At 32.8% G+C, this 19835-nt stretch overlaps 1 protein-coding gene across 14 annotated transcripts in view; it reads right to left on the bottom strand.

The window, feature by feature from the left end:
* The window catches only part of EHBP1 (EH domain binding protein 1), a 444659-nt gene that overhangs the window by 119974 nt on the left and 304850 nt on the right, over window positions 1-19835 (bottom strand). For all 14 annotated transcript variants that reach the window (XM_031950538.1, XM_031950539.1, XM_031950541.1 and 11 more), the window contains 3 exons: window positions 8361-8539; window positions 7705-7753; window positions 3127-4038 (listed from right to left, as the gene is read on the bottom strand). In XM_031950538.1, the coding sequence (XP_031806398.1) occupies window positions 3127-4038; window positions 7705-7753; window positions 8361-8539 (1140 nt within the window). The remainder of the gene's footprint in view (window positions 1-3126; window positions 4039-7704; window positions 7754-8360; window positions 8540-19835) is intronic.

The following is a 19835-nucleotide window of genomic DNA, read 5'->3' as shown; positions in this document are numbered from 1 at the left end:
TGAAAACCAATCATATTTTGGAAGTGTGGCCTTCCCTAACTATTTTTCTCCCTAAAATGAAACAAACTCTATCAGAATCATACCTTTTTCTGAGTTAACCTGAGTTACTAAAAAATATTAAGTGCTTTATTGGTACCATATATTTTGAAGAATCTGTACCATATATTTGGAAATAATCGCCAAAAAGAAATAAAATTATTCAACATTAGCTGTAAGCCAAAGAATCTTAAACTTTTGTCTCATGGATGCCTATGGCGATTTAGTGAAGTTTATGAGAAACCCTTCTCAGAACAAGTTTTTAAATGCATAAAATGAAATAAAATTTTACAAAGGAAATCAAATATATTGTAACAGTTAGGAAACATATTTAAAAATTCATACACCCTTTGTTCTAAACAATAGCATACATGCCAATTTAAGTAGGGTAGGAATTTGTTACTTGGACAAATTTCTTTTTTTTCTTTTCCATCATATCCAATGGCTATGGGATAATTTGTAGTTACAACTAATCTCATATCTACATATATCTTTTTGTTCATTGTGTAATGCAATTTTTAGGTATAAATACTAGAGAAAGCAAAGGAGAAAGTTATACTAGTACAAATATTATTTTTATTTAGTTTGTTAGAATAACTACCTAAAAAAAATGATAGCTTTTGCCCTTCTCTTTTATATAACTATTTAACTGCTCTGAATTTTCACATCTTTCTATTTTACTAGTTTTATTTTCTCCTTTGTCCTAAAACATGATAGCAGAAATCTTAAACTTTTCTTAAACAAAATTGTATTACTTAAAAATTTATATAGCCTAACAGAGAAGAATTTGAGAAACAGCACAGTTTGCAATGATGATACTTAGATTATATCTATATATGACTTTGAAATGACTATTAATAGTTGTTTTGCTGTTGTGAGCTTTTTAAACTATATTATCAAAATTTATAATAAAACAGATCAATAATGGAAGGAACTTAAGAAGAAAAAAATAAAGTTCTAACACTATCTCTGCTGTTAATTGTATGACCTTGGGCCTGACATGATCTTGCTATGTAATAATCTCTTCAACTGCAAAATGTTAAAGTTGGCTCAGATTCCACCCAAAAGTAATCTCAGATAAGCCATTCAGGCTCTCTGGGCTTTGATTTGGGCCTCACTGATTTTATGGTCATATAGTAAAGGGCTGTTGTTTTGTTTTGTTTTGTTTTTTCCTAAATAGTGGTTGTAGGTTTACAGTGACAAATTTGATTCTATACAGTAGAGCAAACTTGAATTATTTTTGTTTGAGACCTTTACACTATGGATCTTTAAAAACCCATGATGTTTTATAGGCAGCCATATGATAGTTTTCGAGATAATGGATCCCCTTTAGTATTCCAAAGACTGAAATAACTAGAAATTTAAGTCAGTTCCTAGCCAATATATTCACACATCTTGAACTAAATGAGATGAAGACTACTAGTTGCCTCAATCACTAGAGTGAGTAGGATTGAAAATGGTCTCTTATTTACATATGGGGAAAGTGATATATAGGTCACTTGCCACAAGTCCTACAACTGGTGGTAAAAACAAAAGAATTTAAGTTTTCTGAAGGATAATGGCTGAATAAAATTATGGCATGTGAATATAAAAGAATATGGCTGTGTTACAAGATAAAGGGAATTCTGATGCAGCATGAAGAAGGTAGATCAAGATATAATATAAAATGACTACAATAATGTAAATGAAAAAAATATAAGTATTGAAACTCAGATTAAATGTAATGGGCAATCTTAGTTGTGGAAGACATTACCTCCTTTCTTTTTTCCTTTTTTTTTTTTTTTTTTTTTTTTTTTGCTGAGGCACACAGCTAAGATGTGTTAAGTGTGAGAAGAACTCAAGTTCTCCTGACTTCAGGGCTGGCGCTTTATCCACTGCGCCACCTAGCTGCCCCCATTACCTCCTTTCTTAGGGAAATATAAAAAGCTGGGTGAGTATGGGTATGGAATGTTGCATATGTTGTCAGATGTGGTCACTGTGTCTGTTTTTGCTCAACAGTTTTTATTTGTTCAAAGAGAGGTTTTGATGATGGTGGTGAGGATATGTATTGGAAAATGACTGCTATATAATAACAAAAGGCATCAATAAAACAATAGATGTGTATGACTATTTTTTGAGCAGTACTTAAACATATTCACTAATAATTTTGCAATAAATGAATGAACAAATATGATTGAGTTATTATTCTCTATAAGGTACCATGTTCCCTCTCTTGGCTTCTAAAATTGTATTATGCTTTTGTGGTTGATTAGTCAAGAAAGCGTTTGGTTCAAAGTCAAATATACTGAAAGCTATTGCTGGGCAAGTCATGATTGCTAAGACATCAGTGATCAGGTCAAAATCTACACATCTAACAGGACAACTCTGAAAAAAATATGATTTGTTTTAACCATGAATAAAACATAGAGGGCAAGAAATACCTAAGCAAAACAAAAGGAAAATAAAGGAAAAATACTTTAAAGAGAAAGATTAGATTTTTAAATTGATAACGAACAAAAAAAAAAAAAAAGAAAAGAAAAACATGTTTAAGATGGCCTTTTCCTTGGAGGGAAAATAAAAATATTCTCAGGCTATTCTTACGTATTTATAAGATTCAAAATACTCTTTTGCTTATATAGCCAATTAACTAGTAGTATTTAAAGGCTAAACAGTTTATTTTTTCTATATCTATTTATTCTATACGATTCTATATAGAATTCTATATCTATTTATTCTATAGAAATATTTTTTTTTAGTAACATTGTAAAATGTTATCACTAACTTTAACCAGAGAGAGTATGATATATCTTAAGAGGAGTTATTGGCTATGTTGCCGGTTTTCCACATATTAGCTGTTGTAGACAACAAAAGAACATAATAAGCATTCGTCACTTCAAACATTCCCATTATGACAAATCATAACATACTCCATCTATAACCATTTATAACAAATCTTTTTAAATCACCTATTATGTGGAAAGAAATGGTCTTATGAAGAAAAAAAATGAAAAATAGCCTCTGCCTACAACAATGTAGCACAAATATATTGTATGAAGACAAAGGCCATACCTAACTAGTAACTAAAGATGAATACTTAGTCAATTCTCTTACCTGAGCTGTTTTTGCAGACTGCTCTGAATGATTTAAAATTGTTCTATCTGTATCAGAATCAGACTCTGTATGTCTCAGGGTTGCACGTTTTTTCTTTGCAAGGTCTACATCTCTGTTATAGGAATATCCAAGTTTAGAATTGGGAGATAAACTTGATTTGTTTACAGGAGACTCAGGTTCTGGTCTCTTGTTCTCTGAGGAGTCAGAAGATAGCAATTTTTCTTCTTCCAAATTACTACCAGTAACTTCTAGAGAATGGTGCCTTTGCCTGTCAAGTTCCTCACAAGCAAAGGATGGAGATGTATCTTTTTTTTTATCATTGATACATGTTAAGTCACTCAATTCTAAAGTGTCAACTTTTAGTAATTTCTTCTTGCCCAACAAAATCTGTGCTTGTGTAGAATCTGTCTGGGTATACATTCCAGCCTCCTCATATGCTGAAGTCCTTCCGGAGCTTTGTTGGTATTTTTGTGGCTCTGTGTCACTTTTAGTCCTTCGACAATAAGGGGCAGCTGTGCTTGGACTCAGATGATCATCAGGGGTCTGATGCTCACTCTCTGACTCTCCAACACCACTATCATTTACAAATACAGAATCATCTTGAGATACGAAGTCTACAGCTCCGCTGTTAGCTTGCTGAAATTCAGGGTCTCGGTTCAAATCATTAAGTTCTGCATAGAACTTTTCCTGATCAATAGAACTGTTTGTATCAGTTTCATAGTTTCCCACTTTATATGTGCTTTTACTGCTATTCTCCTCTATCTGAACAACATTTAATTCTTGACCACTGAAATGGGCCCTTATTTGATAAAGATAGGTCATAACAGTCAGTTTGTCAGGAATCGCTAACAAAACCATATCGGAAGGTTCCAATAACCGGGAAATTCCTATGCTTGCAAATCCATCGTATGCCTTCAAAATAAGCAAATGAAATTTTATTACAAAGTTTACTCAAATGTCAAATATTGCAAATCAAAATTTCAGTTGTAACTAAAAAATAAACATTAGAACTTGATTTTTAACATTTATGCATTGTTGCTAAAAAAACATTTTAAAAATGCAAATGATCTTTTCACATCTTTCCCAAACATAAATTGACTTTTTCCTTTAGGAATATGTCTACTTTTCATGTAGATAAGAATATAAAATCTACTTAGGTGGTCTTTATTTTAAAATGCTTTTCATGTTATTTTTGGTAATGCTGGATATGAAACTAAAACTTAAAAAAAAAAAAGCAAAGAATAGTTGTAAAAACATATGTCCTAGAAAATCATTTCAGAGTTCAGAACCAAAGCAGTTTATCTAAATACAGAATTCTTGCCTAGAGAGCTGTCTCAGAATTATTTTCAAATGTCACTTTGGGATGGGGGTCTTGCCTATCTCTCATAACAGCTATGTCTGTTATGTTTGAAAATCTAAAGTGATTTTCAAAGAGAGATGAGCAGAAGTGAGATGAGGGGCTAACGATTTCAGTATGTTTTCTAACTTTATAAATTAAAAATATCCCAGGTTTTAATTTTATTACCTAAAACCTTGTCACTTTTTTAAAAGCATATGCCCACCTTCATTAGGGGTATCCTTAATAGATAAAAATAGAATGATATAGAAAACAAGCAAATAAAACTGAGACTTGCAACAAAAAGGTATCTAAGAATAGGTTTTTAAGATAAGAAACTAAGAAATAAAGACACCACACTAATCTATCTAGGGCTTTATCATGCCTGATCGACTTCTCTTCTACTGGCTGTGTAATTGCAGTGATTTGTGCTGATGAAAAACAGAAGCAGATAACCAAAAAGAACTACACTTCAAACACCTGATATAAAGAGGAACAAATGCTTTTTAAACTTAGAAACATTTTCTTAAACATTCAATTAACTATGACTTTACAAAATGAGAAGAATGTAATTTTCCTTAATTAGCACAGGAAAAAAAAAATGAAGTGTTTTGAGTCCTATGACAAAGTTGAGAATGTGTGGCTGCATTGTATTATTTTTGCTAGCCCTTAAAAATGACTGCAGTGCATCAGGTTTTTCTAGTTTTGAAGAATCAAAGCTGTTTCTCAATTTACAAATAATTATTACTATCCTGAACTAACCCTTGAAACCAGTATTGTGTTGCCAGAAGCCCTGTAGGGAATGTCTAAGGGTTTAGATATACTTTTAGTGAGAACAAGAAAATTTTTTTAGTTCTACATGTCATAATTTTGCTTACAAGAAAATTCTCATCATATTCTGGTTTTAAAAGTGAACCTAATTTTTTTCTTCAAAAGAATAAGTTATAAATCGATTTAACACCAGGAAGAAAATAGTCTTTTGCACTTACATGTCAAAATACACTTCTACCTTTAGATTTAATCCTTTTCTCATACTCCTCCCGCAGTTTTATAAATTTTATAAAGGAAGAGTGAAATGGAAAACAAATTGTAATATTAAAACATCTTCAATTTTCACAGCACTATCTTTCATAATATATAAAGATGACTCAAAATATTTAGTTAAGGTATATGGTTCAGTTGGAATGCAAGTATAGACTTGTTTGTTATTTTACTTGTTTTAGGAAAAATGAAAGAATTTTTCTTTCTCCAGTGTTCTGACAACATGATTGACAGCCATCAACTGCAGGCCATCAGTGAAAGCACCACAGGCAGTATTCTAAACATTTCCCAATTATCTAACACACTGACATATTGGTCAAGATCAGATGTCACAGGTAAATACCTTTTTTATTCACTACTTCTTCCAGATCTGGGGAAATGATTAGCTTCCTTATGAGGAAACTTCTTAACTTTGAATTCTGGTAACAGTTCATTTTAAAATGTAATTATGAATACTAATTGTAGTGCTGTATAAAAACAAATTATACTTTTAACACGTAAGGTCAAGACAATTATTTAAAGGTGTATTTTCAGAGGTTAACATTTGTTGCTATGGTCAATCGTTCATTTGTCTTTTGTAATAGCCTGGGTGCAGAAAAAAAGTTCTTACAAAGAAAATTATCTTATTCATTGCTAGATGTTATTTTAATTGGTTAGGAGAAGTCACTGTCAAATGTGCTATGCATCCACATCGAACTTATACACAGACATTGCTGCTCCCTGTACAGCCTTCATTCCCTTCTAGGACACATGGGGTTATCAGGTCAAATTGTGTGAAGCCAGGAAACAAATCTGAAGGAAGCAATTGAGCTACTTCAAATGTAGTTATCAGGCAAGAGCTTAAAATGATGAAAGAAACAAAAATTAATCAACAATTACTTATTGAATGATGAGTATTCTTCACAAGGGAAAGAATATGAAATAAAATTCACCCTAAAACTATTTTTCAGATAAAGCTGCTTAACAGAAGTCTAATATATGCAGGAGAATATAAATCTGAAGTATTATCAGCATTAAAATCTTCAAAATTTGAAAAAAGAAATACAAAATAATGGGTTGTTACTATGACTTAAGAGCTGACAAGATTTCATATATTTGTTTAAAAATGTTAAAGGAAATATAAAACAATATGTTTTCAGAATCTCAAACTGCAAGTTAGAAAATCCACATTATAAAAATGACAATATTTAGCTTTGCATTTTCCATGAAAGCTAGAAAAAGGCTTGCTATTTACTCAACAGGACAATGAAAAAAAGTTTGTACATATAAACCAAGGACCAGACTTTTGTCTGGTTATGGAAAAAAAAATTTTTTTTTTTTTACTTTGGTGTGTGCTGCTTCTGAAAACTTAAATAATTTACACAGATAACCTACTTTACAGAATATCAACCAAAAAAAGAATATTACAATGATTTCCCATTATTAATAATGTAGAAAATGAGTTATTTGTCAACATACTATGTGAGGGAATCATACCTTTTCAAAGAAAATAAAATTTTTAATTGCTGGCTAAGATTTTTTTTTTAAGGGGTGGGGAGAGATAAGAAGCATTAATAGGAAGAAAATTTGGGGTTAAACTTATTTTAGCTAAATGAAACTGTCAGGATTCTCTTTATGTTACTTGAGTTTTAAATTAGGTGTTTCAAAAGAGAATTAAACACCTTGCTTTGGGCTCATATTGGTTTTCATTAATTATGCTCACCATGCTAAAGAAAAATACTGTTTAATAGAAAATAATGGGAATCAAAGTTCTTAAATGTTAAAATGTTAAGGACTTGTGGCATTAACATGAACACATTTATTCTAACCAATATGGTAGTCCTATAAAGTCAAGCAGAAGTATAAACATGTAATTTTTAGTATAATCCTAAAAAATAGTTGAAAATAAATTAGACTGAAAGAAGAAAAAAGTCATGAGTACTCTAAAAGTCCCATTATCCCTTCTTTCCAATTATTAATAAAGGCCATACAAAAAATAACTCTAATGCCAATCTGGAACTTCTTGTGAATGTTAAACATGACAAATCAGAGTCAATACTATGTCTGATTTGAACTGCAGATGTCTGAATAATTTCTGTGAACTATATAGTTATGACCTTACAAGACTGCCTTCTCACTCTCCCAAAAATGATAAAAACCTGCAGTAAAGTAAAAATCGAAGATATATGTTTTTTCCCCCTTCCTTTCCTATTAGATCTTACCTTTTTGTTGTTCTCTTTAATATCTTGAGGATTCAAGGACTTGTAGTCACTGAGGGAGAAAATGGCACAGTGGGTATGTATAGTATTTGATAAATGAGGTAGTTTTAAAACACATCAGGTCTAAACACCTGACTACAATATCTTACAGTAACTAGCAATTTCATAGCAATTTGATCAACAAAACTAATAATGTATACAATAAATAAACCAAATAAATAAATAAACAATAAATACATATTTCATTGCCTGAAATTTTACATCTTTAAAAAAAGTGCAGGAGACTAGAGACCAGCCTTGCAACCAAATTCACCATGAGGTAATCCCTTGTTGTCAATGTATAAGCTAAGGGCTTATTTGTCTCATCTCGTTTCAAAACAAACACAATTTTCATAATCATCTTGAAGTCTGTTCTTTCATAAGATTAAGAAAAAAGAAATATATCATTTTTAAAGTAGAGAAAAGATTGTTTTTAGGAGGGGTAAAAATGGGATTTCAAGGCTTGGCATAAATCTGTTTCCTCAAAATACACAAAGTGCTCAAAGTAATTTATAGTTAAGCATTTCAGGACATGTCAAGTAGTGGTTTTAATGTTGTAATTTTCCTATTTCTAGCACATGTAAAGGATTTGACTGAAAAATTAAAATGTGTTTACTTACATCAAATCTGGTCTAAAGTGGTGTAATATTGCACAAAAAGATAAACCATTTCTCCAGGATGTAGTAAAATTGGTGATTTTGACTCCCCTATAGTTTTTTGTTACTTCTTTGCACCATACAAGCAATGACTGACTAGCATTTGGCTTTCTCCCCAAAATAGGACTTGGTATAGGGCTTGGCTAGAAGAAAAAGAAGAAAACATTAAAAGAATTTAATGGAAGATGAAAATTAACAATAATTGACCTAACTAGATGATCTGCATCCTTTGATGTGAGTTTCAGTCCTTCAGAGCTGTCAATTTATGACTGTAACCTGCAAGAACGGCACATAAATCTCAAGTTATTATCTCCAATTTTGGCCCTCGGCATTTGCCTTTAGAGGATGTAGATCTACAGAATTCTAAACTTACATATGAGAACAGGCCAAGAACTGTAGTGCTAGAAACATCATATTGAAGTACTTAAACACTTAAGGCATTTCTACTGCATAGTCTCTGTACCTTTCCACACCCTTAATGATTTCTAAGGTATACACATGAAAAAATATTCCTATAACTTTTTTCTAAGTAAATTAAAAATAGAGTAAATCAAAGTTTACTATGTAATCTGAGTTGTGAGCTGTTACTATGGTAGAAAGATCAAAGTTTAATCATTGCAATATTTTAATATTGTATACATTCCAAATGAACAGTTACTATGTTAATCATATTCAAACATCATTTTCATATGCATTTAATGAGAGCAACTATTTTAGAGTTACTAACAATGATGGAATGTAGTTAGCTACAGCACATAATCATTTTGGTTCTCCCTGCCTCCCCCAAGTCTATAAGTTTGTTCTGGTTATCTATGAGAAAGCAAAATTTACTTACATGGAAAGTGAATATTCAAATAAGAATAAATGAATATTTAACTTACACTAGCAGCTAATTAAATCTATATTGAGAACATTTACTGACAAATTAGTCAACTGATATTAATTACAGATTGACAAAATAAAAATAAACCCAGACTATGTAATAAAGATGCTTATTCTATACTTCTAATCTTAAACTTGAGTAATTTTTGTTTTCTTGAATACAACAAAAATGTACTATTTCACACTCAAATAATAGTTCTTCCAATTTAAAACGCCACGGGCAAGTTATTTTAAGACAAACCACTAAGGTTTTCAATATTCTAAATCTTGCTCTTAATTCACAAGAAAATCAATATAAATTTGAGCTATGACCAAATTCAGATTCAGAACAGAGAGACTCCAAAATAAAGTGAAAGAAAGACAATGTCATTTATCCTAATGTCATTACTTGGTTTGGGAAGCAAATCACTCTTGACATACAGACGAGTTAAGAAAGACCAATGATGCCCCCACTTGACAAAAGCATGTCAATGCTAAACAATTAAAGCTGTCAAACTCACATAACTATGATTTATGTATTCACTGCTTGTGGGGGAAGACAACTAAGAAATACCACAGAGGCAATTTCTCATTTTTATTGACTGTCAGACTAACAAATTGTTACATAAACAACCATGAATCTTGATGTTCCTAAAACGATATCTCCATCAACAGCAACAGACACTATTAAACAATTCATAAGGAACAGGCTCTAATATTATATAGTAACTTTAATTAATATTGAGCAATAGACTAAGGAACTTTCAATATTATCAATTCACCTCAGGAAAAAAACAATGATTCTTTATGAGATCCACCTAGTAAATGCACAATTATCATTATCTAAGCATCTTTTAAATAAACTTCTAAATGCTTTTCAAATAACTTCTACTTCCTTCTCATCTCTCCACAAGATATTTTACATATGGATTAAAATAAAATAAAGATATTAAGAATGCCCAATGAACAACATTCTAACTACAATTCTATTGAAATGAATGTTCAGTGGCATGATTTTTTAAAAATAGCTTTTGGTTTCTAGCATCTTAACTATGTCATCATGTTCACAAATTGTGTTATAAAATTTTAGAGATGGGAGAGATTTTACAGATCATCTAAATTCCATTTGTTTATTCTATAGATAAGAAAACGAAGGCCCAGAAAGGCAAGACACACCATCCAAGTCATCTAATCTGTTCTTTCCACTTCACCACAAGACTAGTCTGATAGAATACTAAAGTTGGAAAAGTACAATTCAATTCAATTCCATAAGCATTGATTTTACATCACAAATCTGTAAAAGACATTTTGTCTCTCTCCCTCTCTATGTGTTTAATAAGCATAAAGTATAGAACATGTAGTCCATGATTGAGGTTCAAATCAAGTGCTCTGTGAGGTCATTTCCAAAATACAGGGCAGAAGGGAAATTTGTGAAGGCTGCTTCCTAGAGCAGGTAGTATTTGAAGGAGAAATGCTGTAAAGGAGAGGTAGGAATTCTACAGATGAAGAGATAAAGGGATGGGAAGGCATTCCATGGGAAACCACACAATCAAAGACAAAATGGACAACAGAAGTTAGCAAATTTAAAGCTAGAATAGAGATCAGATATTGTTCTAGTGAAACTCTTCATTTTAAAATTGAAAAAATTGATTTCCATAGAAGTTCAATGACTTGTGGAAGGTCACACAAGTGACAATATGAAGTAGAGTTAAAATTTTATCCCAGGTTCCCTTGTTCTACATCTAGTGTTCTTTCTATGGTACTATGCTGTATACATGGGAAGTAGGAATGGGAGTTTCAAGCAGTTCAGTTTGACAGGAGTATAGCATATGAGAAGCAAAGCAGTATTAAATAAGAATAGAACCAGAATGGTGCCAGATTGGGGAAGGACTTAAATGTCAGGCAAGAGTTTGAACTTGAATCAATAGGCAATAAGCAGACAAATAACGTGACCAGCTTTACAGCATAAGTAAAATGAGCCTGGAGGTGGTGAGAAGGATGGTCTGGAGAGAGGAGATGATAAAGGAGAGACATGATAGAAAGCTGTTGCAACCCTCAAGGGGGTGGCAATTAGGGAATTCATTAGGTGATGGCTGTGTGAACAGAAAAAAAAAAACAAATATAAGCTATGGTGAGGAGACAGAACTGATAGGATTTAATAACTAATTAAAAGTGTTAAGTGTGAGAGAGAGTTGAAGAAAACATTACTAAAATTTGATCATAGGGAAAAAAAAAAGGTGGCATCCTATCTCTGAGGATTGTTGTGAGACTCAAATAAAACACATACAAAGCACTTTACAAATGTTAAAGTATATCATAAATATCAGTTAAGAAAAAAAGGCCAGAAGAACAGATTGAAGGGAAATGAAAATCAATTCAGAATTGAATATGTTGACTTTGATATTGCTAATGAAAAATTTGGTTCCTACAGCCTCATCTCTTCCCCAAAACTGAGTGAGCAATAGCCTATTCACTCTTAACCCTTGGGAAAGCAGAATGGCAGCACAATATCCAAACTGCACAAGTCAACAGCTTCCTTTTCCTTTAGTTTGTAAGAATCAATGACTTAACTTAGCATATTGAAACAACATTAGAAGAGTGTTAATATATAATAACATCCTTTTATGAATGTGTTTTCAACAAAAATTATGAAGTATAACTTAAATACATCAATCAAATAATCAGACTACAGGAATAATTTTAACCATAATTTGTTTTATTAAGAACCTTGTAATTAAAAAGCTTGTTTCCATGAATGGTGTAGATTTACCTCAAAGAAGATATTTTTAATAATTTGTGTACCATTTCATATTTGCATAGTGTCTAATTAGCTATTCCTTATAAGTTGGTGAAGTAATTATTATTTCTCCTATTTTATATATGAGAAAATAGCACCATGTATCAGGATGAAATACAAGTGAAAGAGCCAGGATCAAAACACTAACTAATTCTAGTTTCAGTGACACAGGGAATCATCCTGTCTACGGTTTTTCAAAAACTTTGACTTAGTTGATAAAGTAAATTAGTTTCTTTTTATATAGTCAAAAAGATTCATAACTATATAGCTCAATAGAAAATGATAATTTAATTTTCCTCTTATTTTCAATTCTAAACTTAATTAGGAATTATTTTAAAAACATCAATGCAGCTGTGAACTGTGGTAGTTCTCACTGTTTTCCCAATTATATTTGAACTAAAGGTGGCAACATATAGAAGAAAAATGAACTATTCATTTAGTCTTCCAGGTATTTTAGTTATTGTATCAAATATACATGTAACTGAATTAATTTTTTCATCAGAATGTTTGGCATTAGATACAATCAATATCTTTAATATTTAGACATATAAAATATACAATAAGCATTGTGTACATTTAATATTAGATATTTTTCCTACTTTCTAGGGAGAACATGTTTAGAGTTCAAAGACTCTGTGTGTACATTGCAGTCTCAATTTATCTATGATCTATCTAAATCCTACTACATTATATAATTTACTTGAATAAGAACAATTAGAAAAAATAAATCACCAGATTCACTAGAAGAAATGTACATTAAATGAGTGCATTTTAGTTATATTGTCTTTCTTCAAGGCTCAGTTTAGATGTTTGCTCTAGGACTGACTCCCTAATTTGTTAGTTCTCTCTTCTGCTTGAAATTACTTTGTATTTATAATATACTTGCTATCTCTTCCCAGGACAGGATGATCTTCTTGATTATAGGAACTTACTTTTTTTTTTTTTTTTTTTTTTTTTGGTACTTCCATCCTTAGATTTACCAGTGTAACAAGTACTTTAAAAAACTTTGTTGAAATTGAATTAATTTTTAGGTTTAAAAAGCAATCTTACATTTCAGATGTTTTTCTCTAAACTAAATATATGAGACTTTTCTTTGTGGATTTGCCATTTAAACACTTGATAGTTTATATTAATACTGCCTTCTCTCAAAATACTAAAATGAATCTGTGATCTCATCCATTTGAATGTTTTCAATAATGCAGATTGCCAACTCTATGTTGTTTCATAAAATTGTCACAGGGAATACACTTATCCAACATATCGCTAGCTTCTCCTAATGTTAGAGATACCAATGGAACACCCTGGGGTCTTCAATTAAATCCCACAAGCATCTTTATTAAGAACTATTCAGGCATTGTACTAGACCTCTACAATTGATGTATTACAGTTAAGTGGGTCAACAAACATTTATTAAGTGCTTACTTTGTGCATATATCCACTGTGCTAAGCTCTGAGAATGCAAAGAAAGGCAAAAAATACACTGCTGATCCTGAAGGAATTCACAGTGAGGAAGACAGCATGCAAATAACTGTACATATTAGATCTACATAGTAAAAATAGAAGGTAATCTCAGAAGGCAGGCATTAACAGTGGAAGAGACTAGGAAAGACCTTTAAATCCTCTTCAGAAGGTGAAACTGGAGCACAGTCCTGAAGGAGGCACTTAGGTGAAGAGGGAAAGCATTTCAGGTACAGGGAATAGCCAACAAAAAGCATGTAGTTATGAAATGGAGGATTGACTGTGTATGAGGAACAGTAAATAGACCAGTAAATAGGTTGCAACATGAGACATAATGTTGGAGAGAAGACATAAGAAGATTAGAAAGATAGAGAAGAGATAACTTGTTAAGGGCTTTAAATGTAAAATTTTTATATTTGATTATGGAGCTCACAGAGAACCACTGGAGGTTATGAGTTAAGGTGGACATGGTTGTACCTGAATTTAAAAAATCTTTTTGGCAACTGGGTTGAGATTTGAGGCAGGAATACTAAGCAGAAAACTATGAAAATAGTCTAGGAGTAAGATGGAAAGTCTGCTGCTCAAGGATGGTGGCTATGTGGGGAAAAAGGAGGCTACACATGAAAGATACTCTTCCTTTGGTTAGGAAGAAAACACAAGCTTTGGCAACAGTTTAAATAAGTGAGGTAAGGAGTTGGTCATGACATAATAGCTATCAGCCTGGAAACTGGAAGAATGATAGGACCTGGAACAAAAACAAAGAAGTTGGGCATAAAAGAGGGATTGAGGTACAAAATGATGAGTTTTATTTTAGATATAGTGATTCCAAGATGTCTATAAGACACCCAATTTAGGATGTCCAATAGGCAGCAGGTTATGTGTGATTGGAGTTCAAGAGAGATTAGGAAATTAAGAGAGTTCTAGGGATGACTGTTATAGATATGATAATTGGATACATAGGTATTGATGAGATCCTCAAATTAGTTAGTGTTGAGAAAAAAGACTAAAGGGCTCAGGGCAGCACTTTGGAGAATGCCTACAATAAAGAGGCATAATGTGGAAGGATGAAGAACTAGCAAAAGAGAATGAAAAAAGGGGTTCAGAAAGGTCAGAGACAGTTGAGAAAAAAGGAGTTTCCTGAAAACCTAGAAATCAGAGACTATTAAGAAAAGGGTGATCAATAGCGGCAATTGCTACAGCAAGGTAAGAAGGAAAAGGAATGAGAAAAGGCCATTACATCTAGCAATTAAGAGAATACTGATAACTTCAGAGAGGGAAGTTTTAGTTGAATGAGATGGTCAGAAGCTAACCTGGAAAGGTTTAGAAGTAAGTAATAAGAAAATAAAGGCACTAGTATAGATGGCTTGAGAAAAACATTGAGAAAGCCATTTCAAGGAGTTTAGCCTAGAAAAGGGGGAGGAGAGATTAAAGGATTGTACCTAGGAGGTGTGATGGGATCAAGTGAAGATTTTTTTTTTTTTGAGAGATGGGGGAGGAGAGGAGATACAGGAATATTTGTAGGAAGTAGGGAAAGAACTAATAGATTGGGTGAAAGTGAAGATTAGGAGAATATAGATGAGCTGGACCATCTGCTGGAGAAGATGGGACACGTGGGATCATTTGTACATGGAGAGGCATTTGCTTTGACAAAAAAAAGAAAGCCTACCTCTTTGTGTGAAGCACAAGTAAAAAAGACAATCAGTGAGGGTGTCTCAGTGATACGAGATGTGGAAAAGAAGAAGGGAGGAATTTCTTGGCAAATGGCCTCAAAAGCACAGAGATGGGATAAGAAGTATCATATATAAGGAACAGAAAAGCCATTTGGCTGGAATGCAGGATAGAAGAAGCTGGAACAAAGTCATATGGGACTTTCAAAGCTATGGAAGAGCTTATATTAATCCTAAAAGCAACAGGAAATCAGTAGAGTTGACCGAATAGGGGAGTGAAATGGATTCTGATTTAAAAGAAAATTCCTTTTGTAGCAGAGTTGAACACAGTGGAATAGAGACAAACTTGAGGCAAAGAGAGCAATTAGGAAGCTATCAAGATAATCTTAGCTAAGAGTGATAAGGAAATAAACTAAGATTGTAGTTTTGTAAGTGTATAGATGGGTCAGATGTGAGAGATGTAAAGGCAGAAACTGTAAAATTTAAAAACAGACTAGATGTGGAGTGAGGGAAAGAAAAATCAAGGTTAATGTGAACCTGAGAACCTGAAAGGATGGTAGTACCTTCAATAGAAATAGAAAAGTCTGGAATATGGGAAGGTCTAGGAGAATCATAGGGAATTTAGATTTGGACCTGTTAGTAATAACATAATAATAGCCAATATTTACATAATGCTTTAAGATTTGTGAAACTACTTTAAAAAATCATCTCATTTGATTCTCACAGCAATCTTCAGAAATGGGAGCTATTATCTTCATAATTATAATTTAGAAAACTGAACAGGGGTTGGAGACTTGCTCAGAGTCATTCAGCTAACATTTGCAGTATGATTTGAGCTCAGGTCTTCCTGACTCCAATATGTGTCTGGGACATCCAATTCAGATGTCTAATAGGCAAAGAATAATACAGGCCTGAGGTTCAGGCAGAGATGGGCTGGATATGTAGATATGTGAGTCATCAGCATAGAAATGATAGCACCTACCTCCCTAGGGTTTGGGGGAAGATCAAATGAGATAGCAAAGTACCTGCAACATAATAGGCATTTAATAAATCAATTCTTTCTTCCTTCCTACTCCTACCTAGAATAGCACCTTTCAGTTCACACATGATACAGGTGATACACATTATAATATGAATGATGGGCAAAGAAAACTCAAAAGAAGTAGTCAAGTAAATAGGAAGAGAGCTATGAGAAAGTAGTGTCACAAAAACTTAAAGAGAGACTATTCATTCAAGTAGGAGAGAGCTGTCAATATTTTTTTAAAAACAGTAGGTACAATTGGGATGAACATGGAGAAAAGACTATGAAATTTACCAAGTAAAAAATTACTGGTAATGTTGAATAAAGCATATAATGAGGTCAGAATACAGACTGCAATGAAAAATTAAAGAAGAAAGGAGGCAATGAGTCAGACACAGCTTCTCGAGGGAGAGAACAAATTGAAGACCCGATTTTCTGGAAAAGATACCATGGGTGAGGAGAAGGGCCCATGTTAGAAAGGGGGAAAAGAAAGAAAGAGTGAAAATATCAAAGAATTTTGAGATTAGAGGAACAGAAGAGGAAACTTTCATTAAATAGCCTTTCTATTCTGAGTAAAATAAGAGAAAAGGTCCTTGGTTGAGAAAGAAAGATGGAAGAGGAAGAAATAAAGTGAGAAAGAAGTATGGGGAGGAAAAAGAAGCTTCTGTGAGTAGTTATGTAAGAACCAATTAGGAAAGAATAAGAAGATTGTATTACTGAAGTGTCTAGCTGAGATTGGACAACAGAAATTTGTAATGTGCCCAACCAGCACTACTGTGAGGCTTCCTTCAGCCATATTCAACTGCTTTGAACAGGATCAGAAGAGGAATATGGTAGGAATAAAAACAGAGAAGTATGTTAATAGATGAATAAAAATAGGACAAAGGAATTAAGGATTAGAGTAAAAGAATGTAAAGCTGAAATGGCTAACCACCTGGCTGAGTCTAGAGAGAAAGAAAAGTGAAGGCAGAAAAAATAATTGTAACAATAAAGTACTGAGGAGTACAAGGATTAGAGGGCTCAAAGAGAGCAAAGAATCACTTTAGGAAGAATGAGGTAGAGAGAAAGGTGGAATAACAGAATGTTATGATCTTACAGTGGAAGATCAACATTTCTAATTAAGAAAAGTGAACACTTATGGGTAATGGTAAAATCTATTATGTTATCATCTCTATGTCTAAGGTAGAATGAAAATAAGATACAGAACTTAAGGAGACTGAGGAATTTGAAACAAGAGAGAAAGAAAGGGGTTAGGATCATATATTAAGTAATAAAATCTCCTAATAAATGGGTAAAAGTTTGTTTAGAGGAAGATGATGAGATATTAAATTCTTTGAGACAGGAGAAAGAATGACCTGGAGGTTGATATATTACAGCTATTATGATTTGGATTGGGTAGAAAATTTTGATTGAACGGATTTCAAAGCAGGAAAAGACAGAATTTGGATGTGACAGTGAAGAGCAGAGTATCCTGACTCTCTTTTTATGATCAGAATGCCAGAAGGGTATGAAAAGAAACACAATCAGTGAGGGAGAGGCAAGCCAGATCTCCCTGAGGCCTAATAGAAAAAATTTTGGAGAAAGAGGTTCATGATGAAGGGGAATTACCCAAGGTATAGTGGAGTGGTACTTGAAAAAGGAGGATTAAAGAGGAGGGGAATAAGAGAGTGGTAGGAAAGGACTGGGGATAGTTTTATCCTAATTGGACAGTGAGTAGGACAAAGATAGGGAGAGAGAAAGGAGAAGCTTTAGAGATAATAGTGGATAGCAAATGAATAGTGAAAATAAATTCCAAGGGGTAGTGTGGAATACAACAAATTATATAATACATAGTTGTTGGTGAATGAATGAAAAAATATGTATAAAGCACTGTGTAAAGTACTGGGGATGGAAATAGTCAAACAAAACAGTTCCTATTCTCAAAAAACTAGGTAGTTTCAGTTGCAAAGAGATGAAAGGGCTCAACAATCCTTTAGGACTCATTGGCATGGCAGATAATAGTATATCTTGTGTATCATTTGCATTAATAAAACCATGTCAGTTTTAGAAGCTGATGATCTAAGGCAGTGGTTCTCAAACTTTTGTTCTCATTATCTTCATGTTAAAAAACTATGGAGGACCTGTTCAAAGAGTTTTTGTTCACATGGGTTATATTTATAGCTATTTACTATATTAGAAATAAAAAATAATTTTGAATTTGTAGACCATCTGAAAGGGTTTCAGAGACCCCAACAATTCTTTGGACTACACTTTGAGGACCACTGATCTACAGACTTTGATATGAGAATTTATGATTCATACCCTTTCATATCATTGATTCCGTTCCATCATCCCCTAGCATTTCACTTCAATGTTCAAGAACTCAATTTCTTTTCTCCGATCATAATCTTTTGTATTTCTACCTTTCCTTATGCCTTACTTTTCTTAAACACACTCTTCATCCTCACCATTGTCCCCAATATTTCTATCCTTCTGACCTTTCCAAGGCAATCAGTTGTGCTCTTCCCAATCCTGTTTGTTGAAACAGTTCAAATCTACACAATCTTCTAATTGGCCTTACTGCTGATCACATCTTTCCAAACTTGCATTACTCTAGCCATATTTACATCGCTATTATTTACATACTGTTGAACAAAATTGGAGCAATTCATGAACAATGAGGAATGCAATATAAATTTGTTAGCTGATCCCCTACTATAGCAAAGCAATGCTATTCTTCCTCCCCTAATTTACTACTTATTCTGCTTCTTGGAACAACAATTATTCCCAACTTTTTTCTTCTCCCCTTAAGCCTCCAAAGAAAATCTCTAACATTATTTGCTAAAGAGATCAATTCATAAAGGCCATTTTACAAAAAAGTTCCCTCTTCTCCTCTCCTTATTTCATATCTTTATGAGATTATTCTGATATCTTCCAACTCAATTTTCCACACTCATCCACCTTCTCAGACCTTGTCTATGTCAAGATGTCCCCATCTTGGAGTCTGGTCCAGAGATTCTTGGGAGGAACCACCATTTTATGTGGAACTCCATTAAAGCCCTCTTCAATACAAAGCTCAAGTCCGAACTGTTTGAAAGGCAGCTAGGAAAAATCAAATGAAGGTAGCTTAGCTGTACCAGATCTAAAACTATATTATAAAGCAGCATTCACAAAGCCATTTGGTATTGGCTAGTTGATAAGACTAGTTGATCAGTGGAATAGGTTAGGTTCATAGAACAAAATAGTCAATGACTATAGTAATATAGTATTTGACAAACCCAAAGACCCCAGCTTTTGGGATAAGAATTCACTGTTTGACAAAAACTGCTAAGAAAATTGGATACTAGTATGGCAGAAACTAAGCATTGACCCACATCTAACACCACATATCAAGATAACATCAAAATGGGTTCATGATCTAGGTATAAAGAATGAGATTATAAATAAATTAGAAGAACATAGGATAGTTTACCTCTCAGACCTGTGGAGGAGGAAGGAATTTGTGACCAAAGAAGAACTAGAGATCATTATTGATCACAAAATAGATAATTTTGATTATATTAAATTAAAAAGGTTTTGTACAAACAAAACTAATGCAGACAAGATTAGAAGGGAAGCAATAAACTGGGAAAACATTTTTACATTCAAAGGTTCTG

This window comes from Sarcophilus harrisii, chromosome 2 (assembly GCF_902635505.1).
Source record: "Sarcophilus harrisii chromosome 2, mSarHar1.11, whole genome shotgun sequence".
NCBI classification, from domain to species: domain Eukaryota; kingdom Metazoa; phylum Chordata; class Mammalia; order Dasyuromorphia; family Dasyuridae; genus Sarcophilus; species Sarcophilus harrisii.
This window is presented reverse-complemented; position numbering and strand designations above follow the sequence as displayed.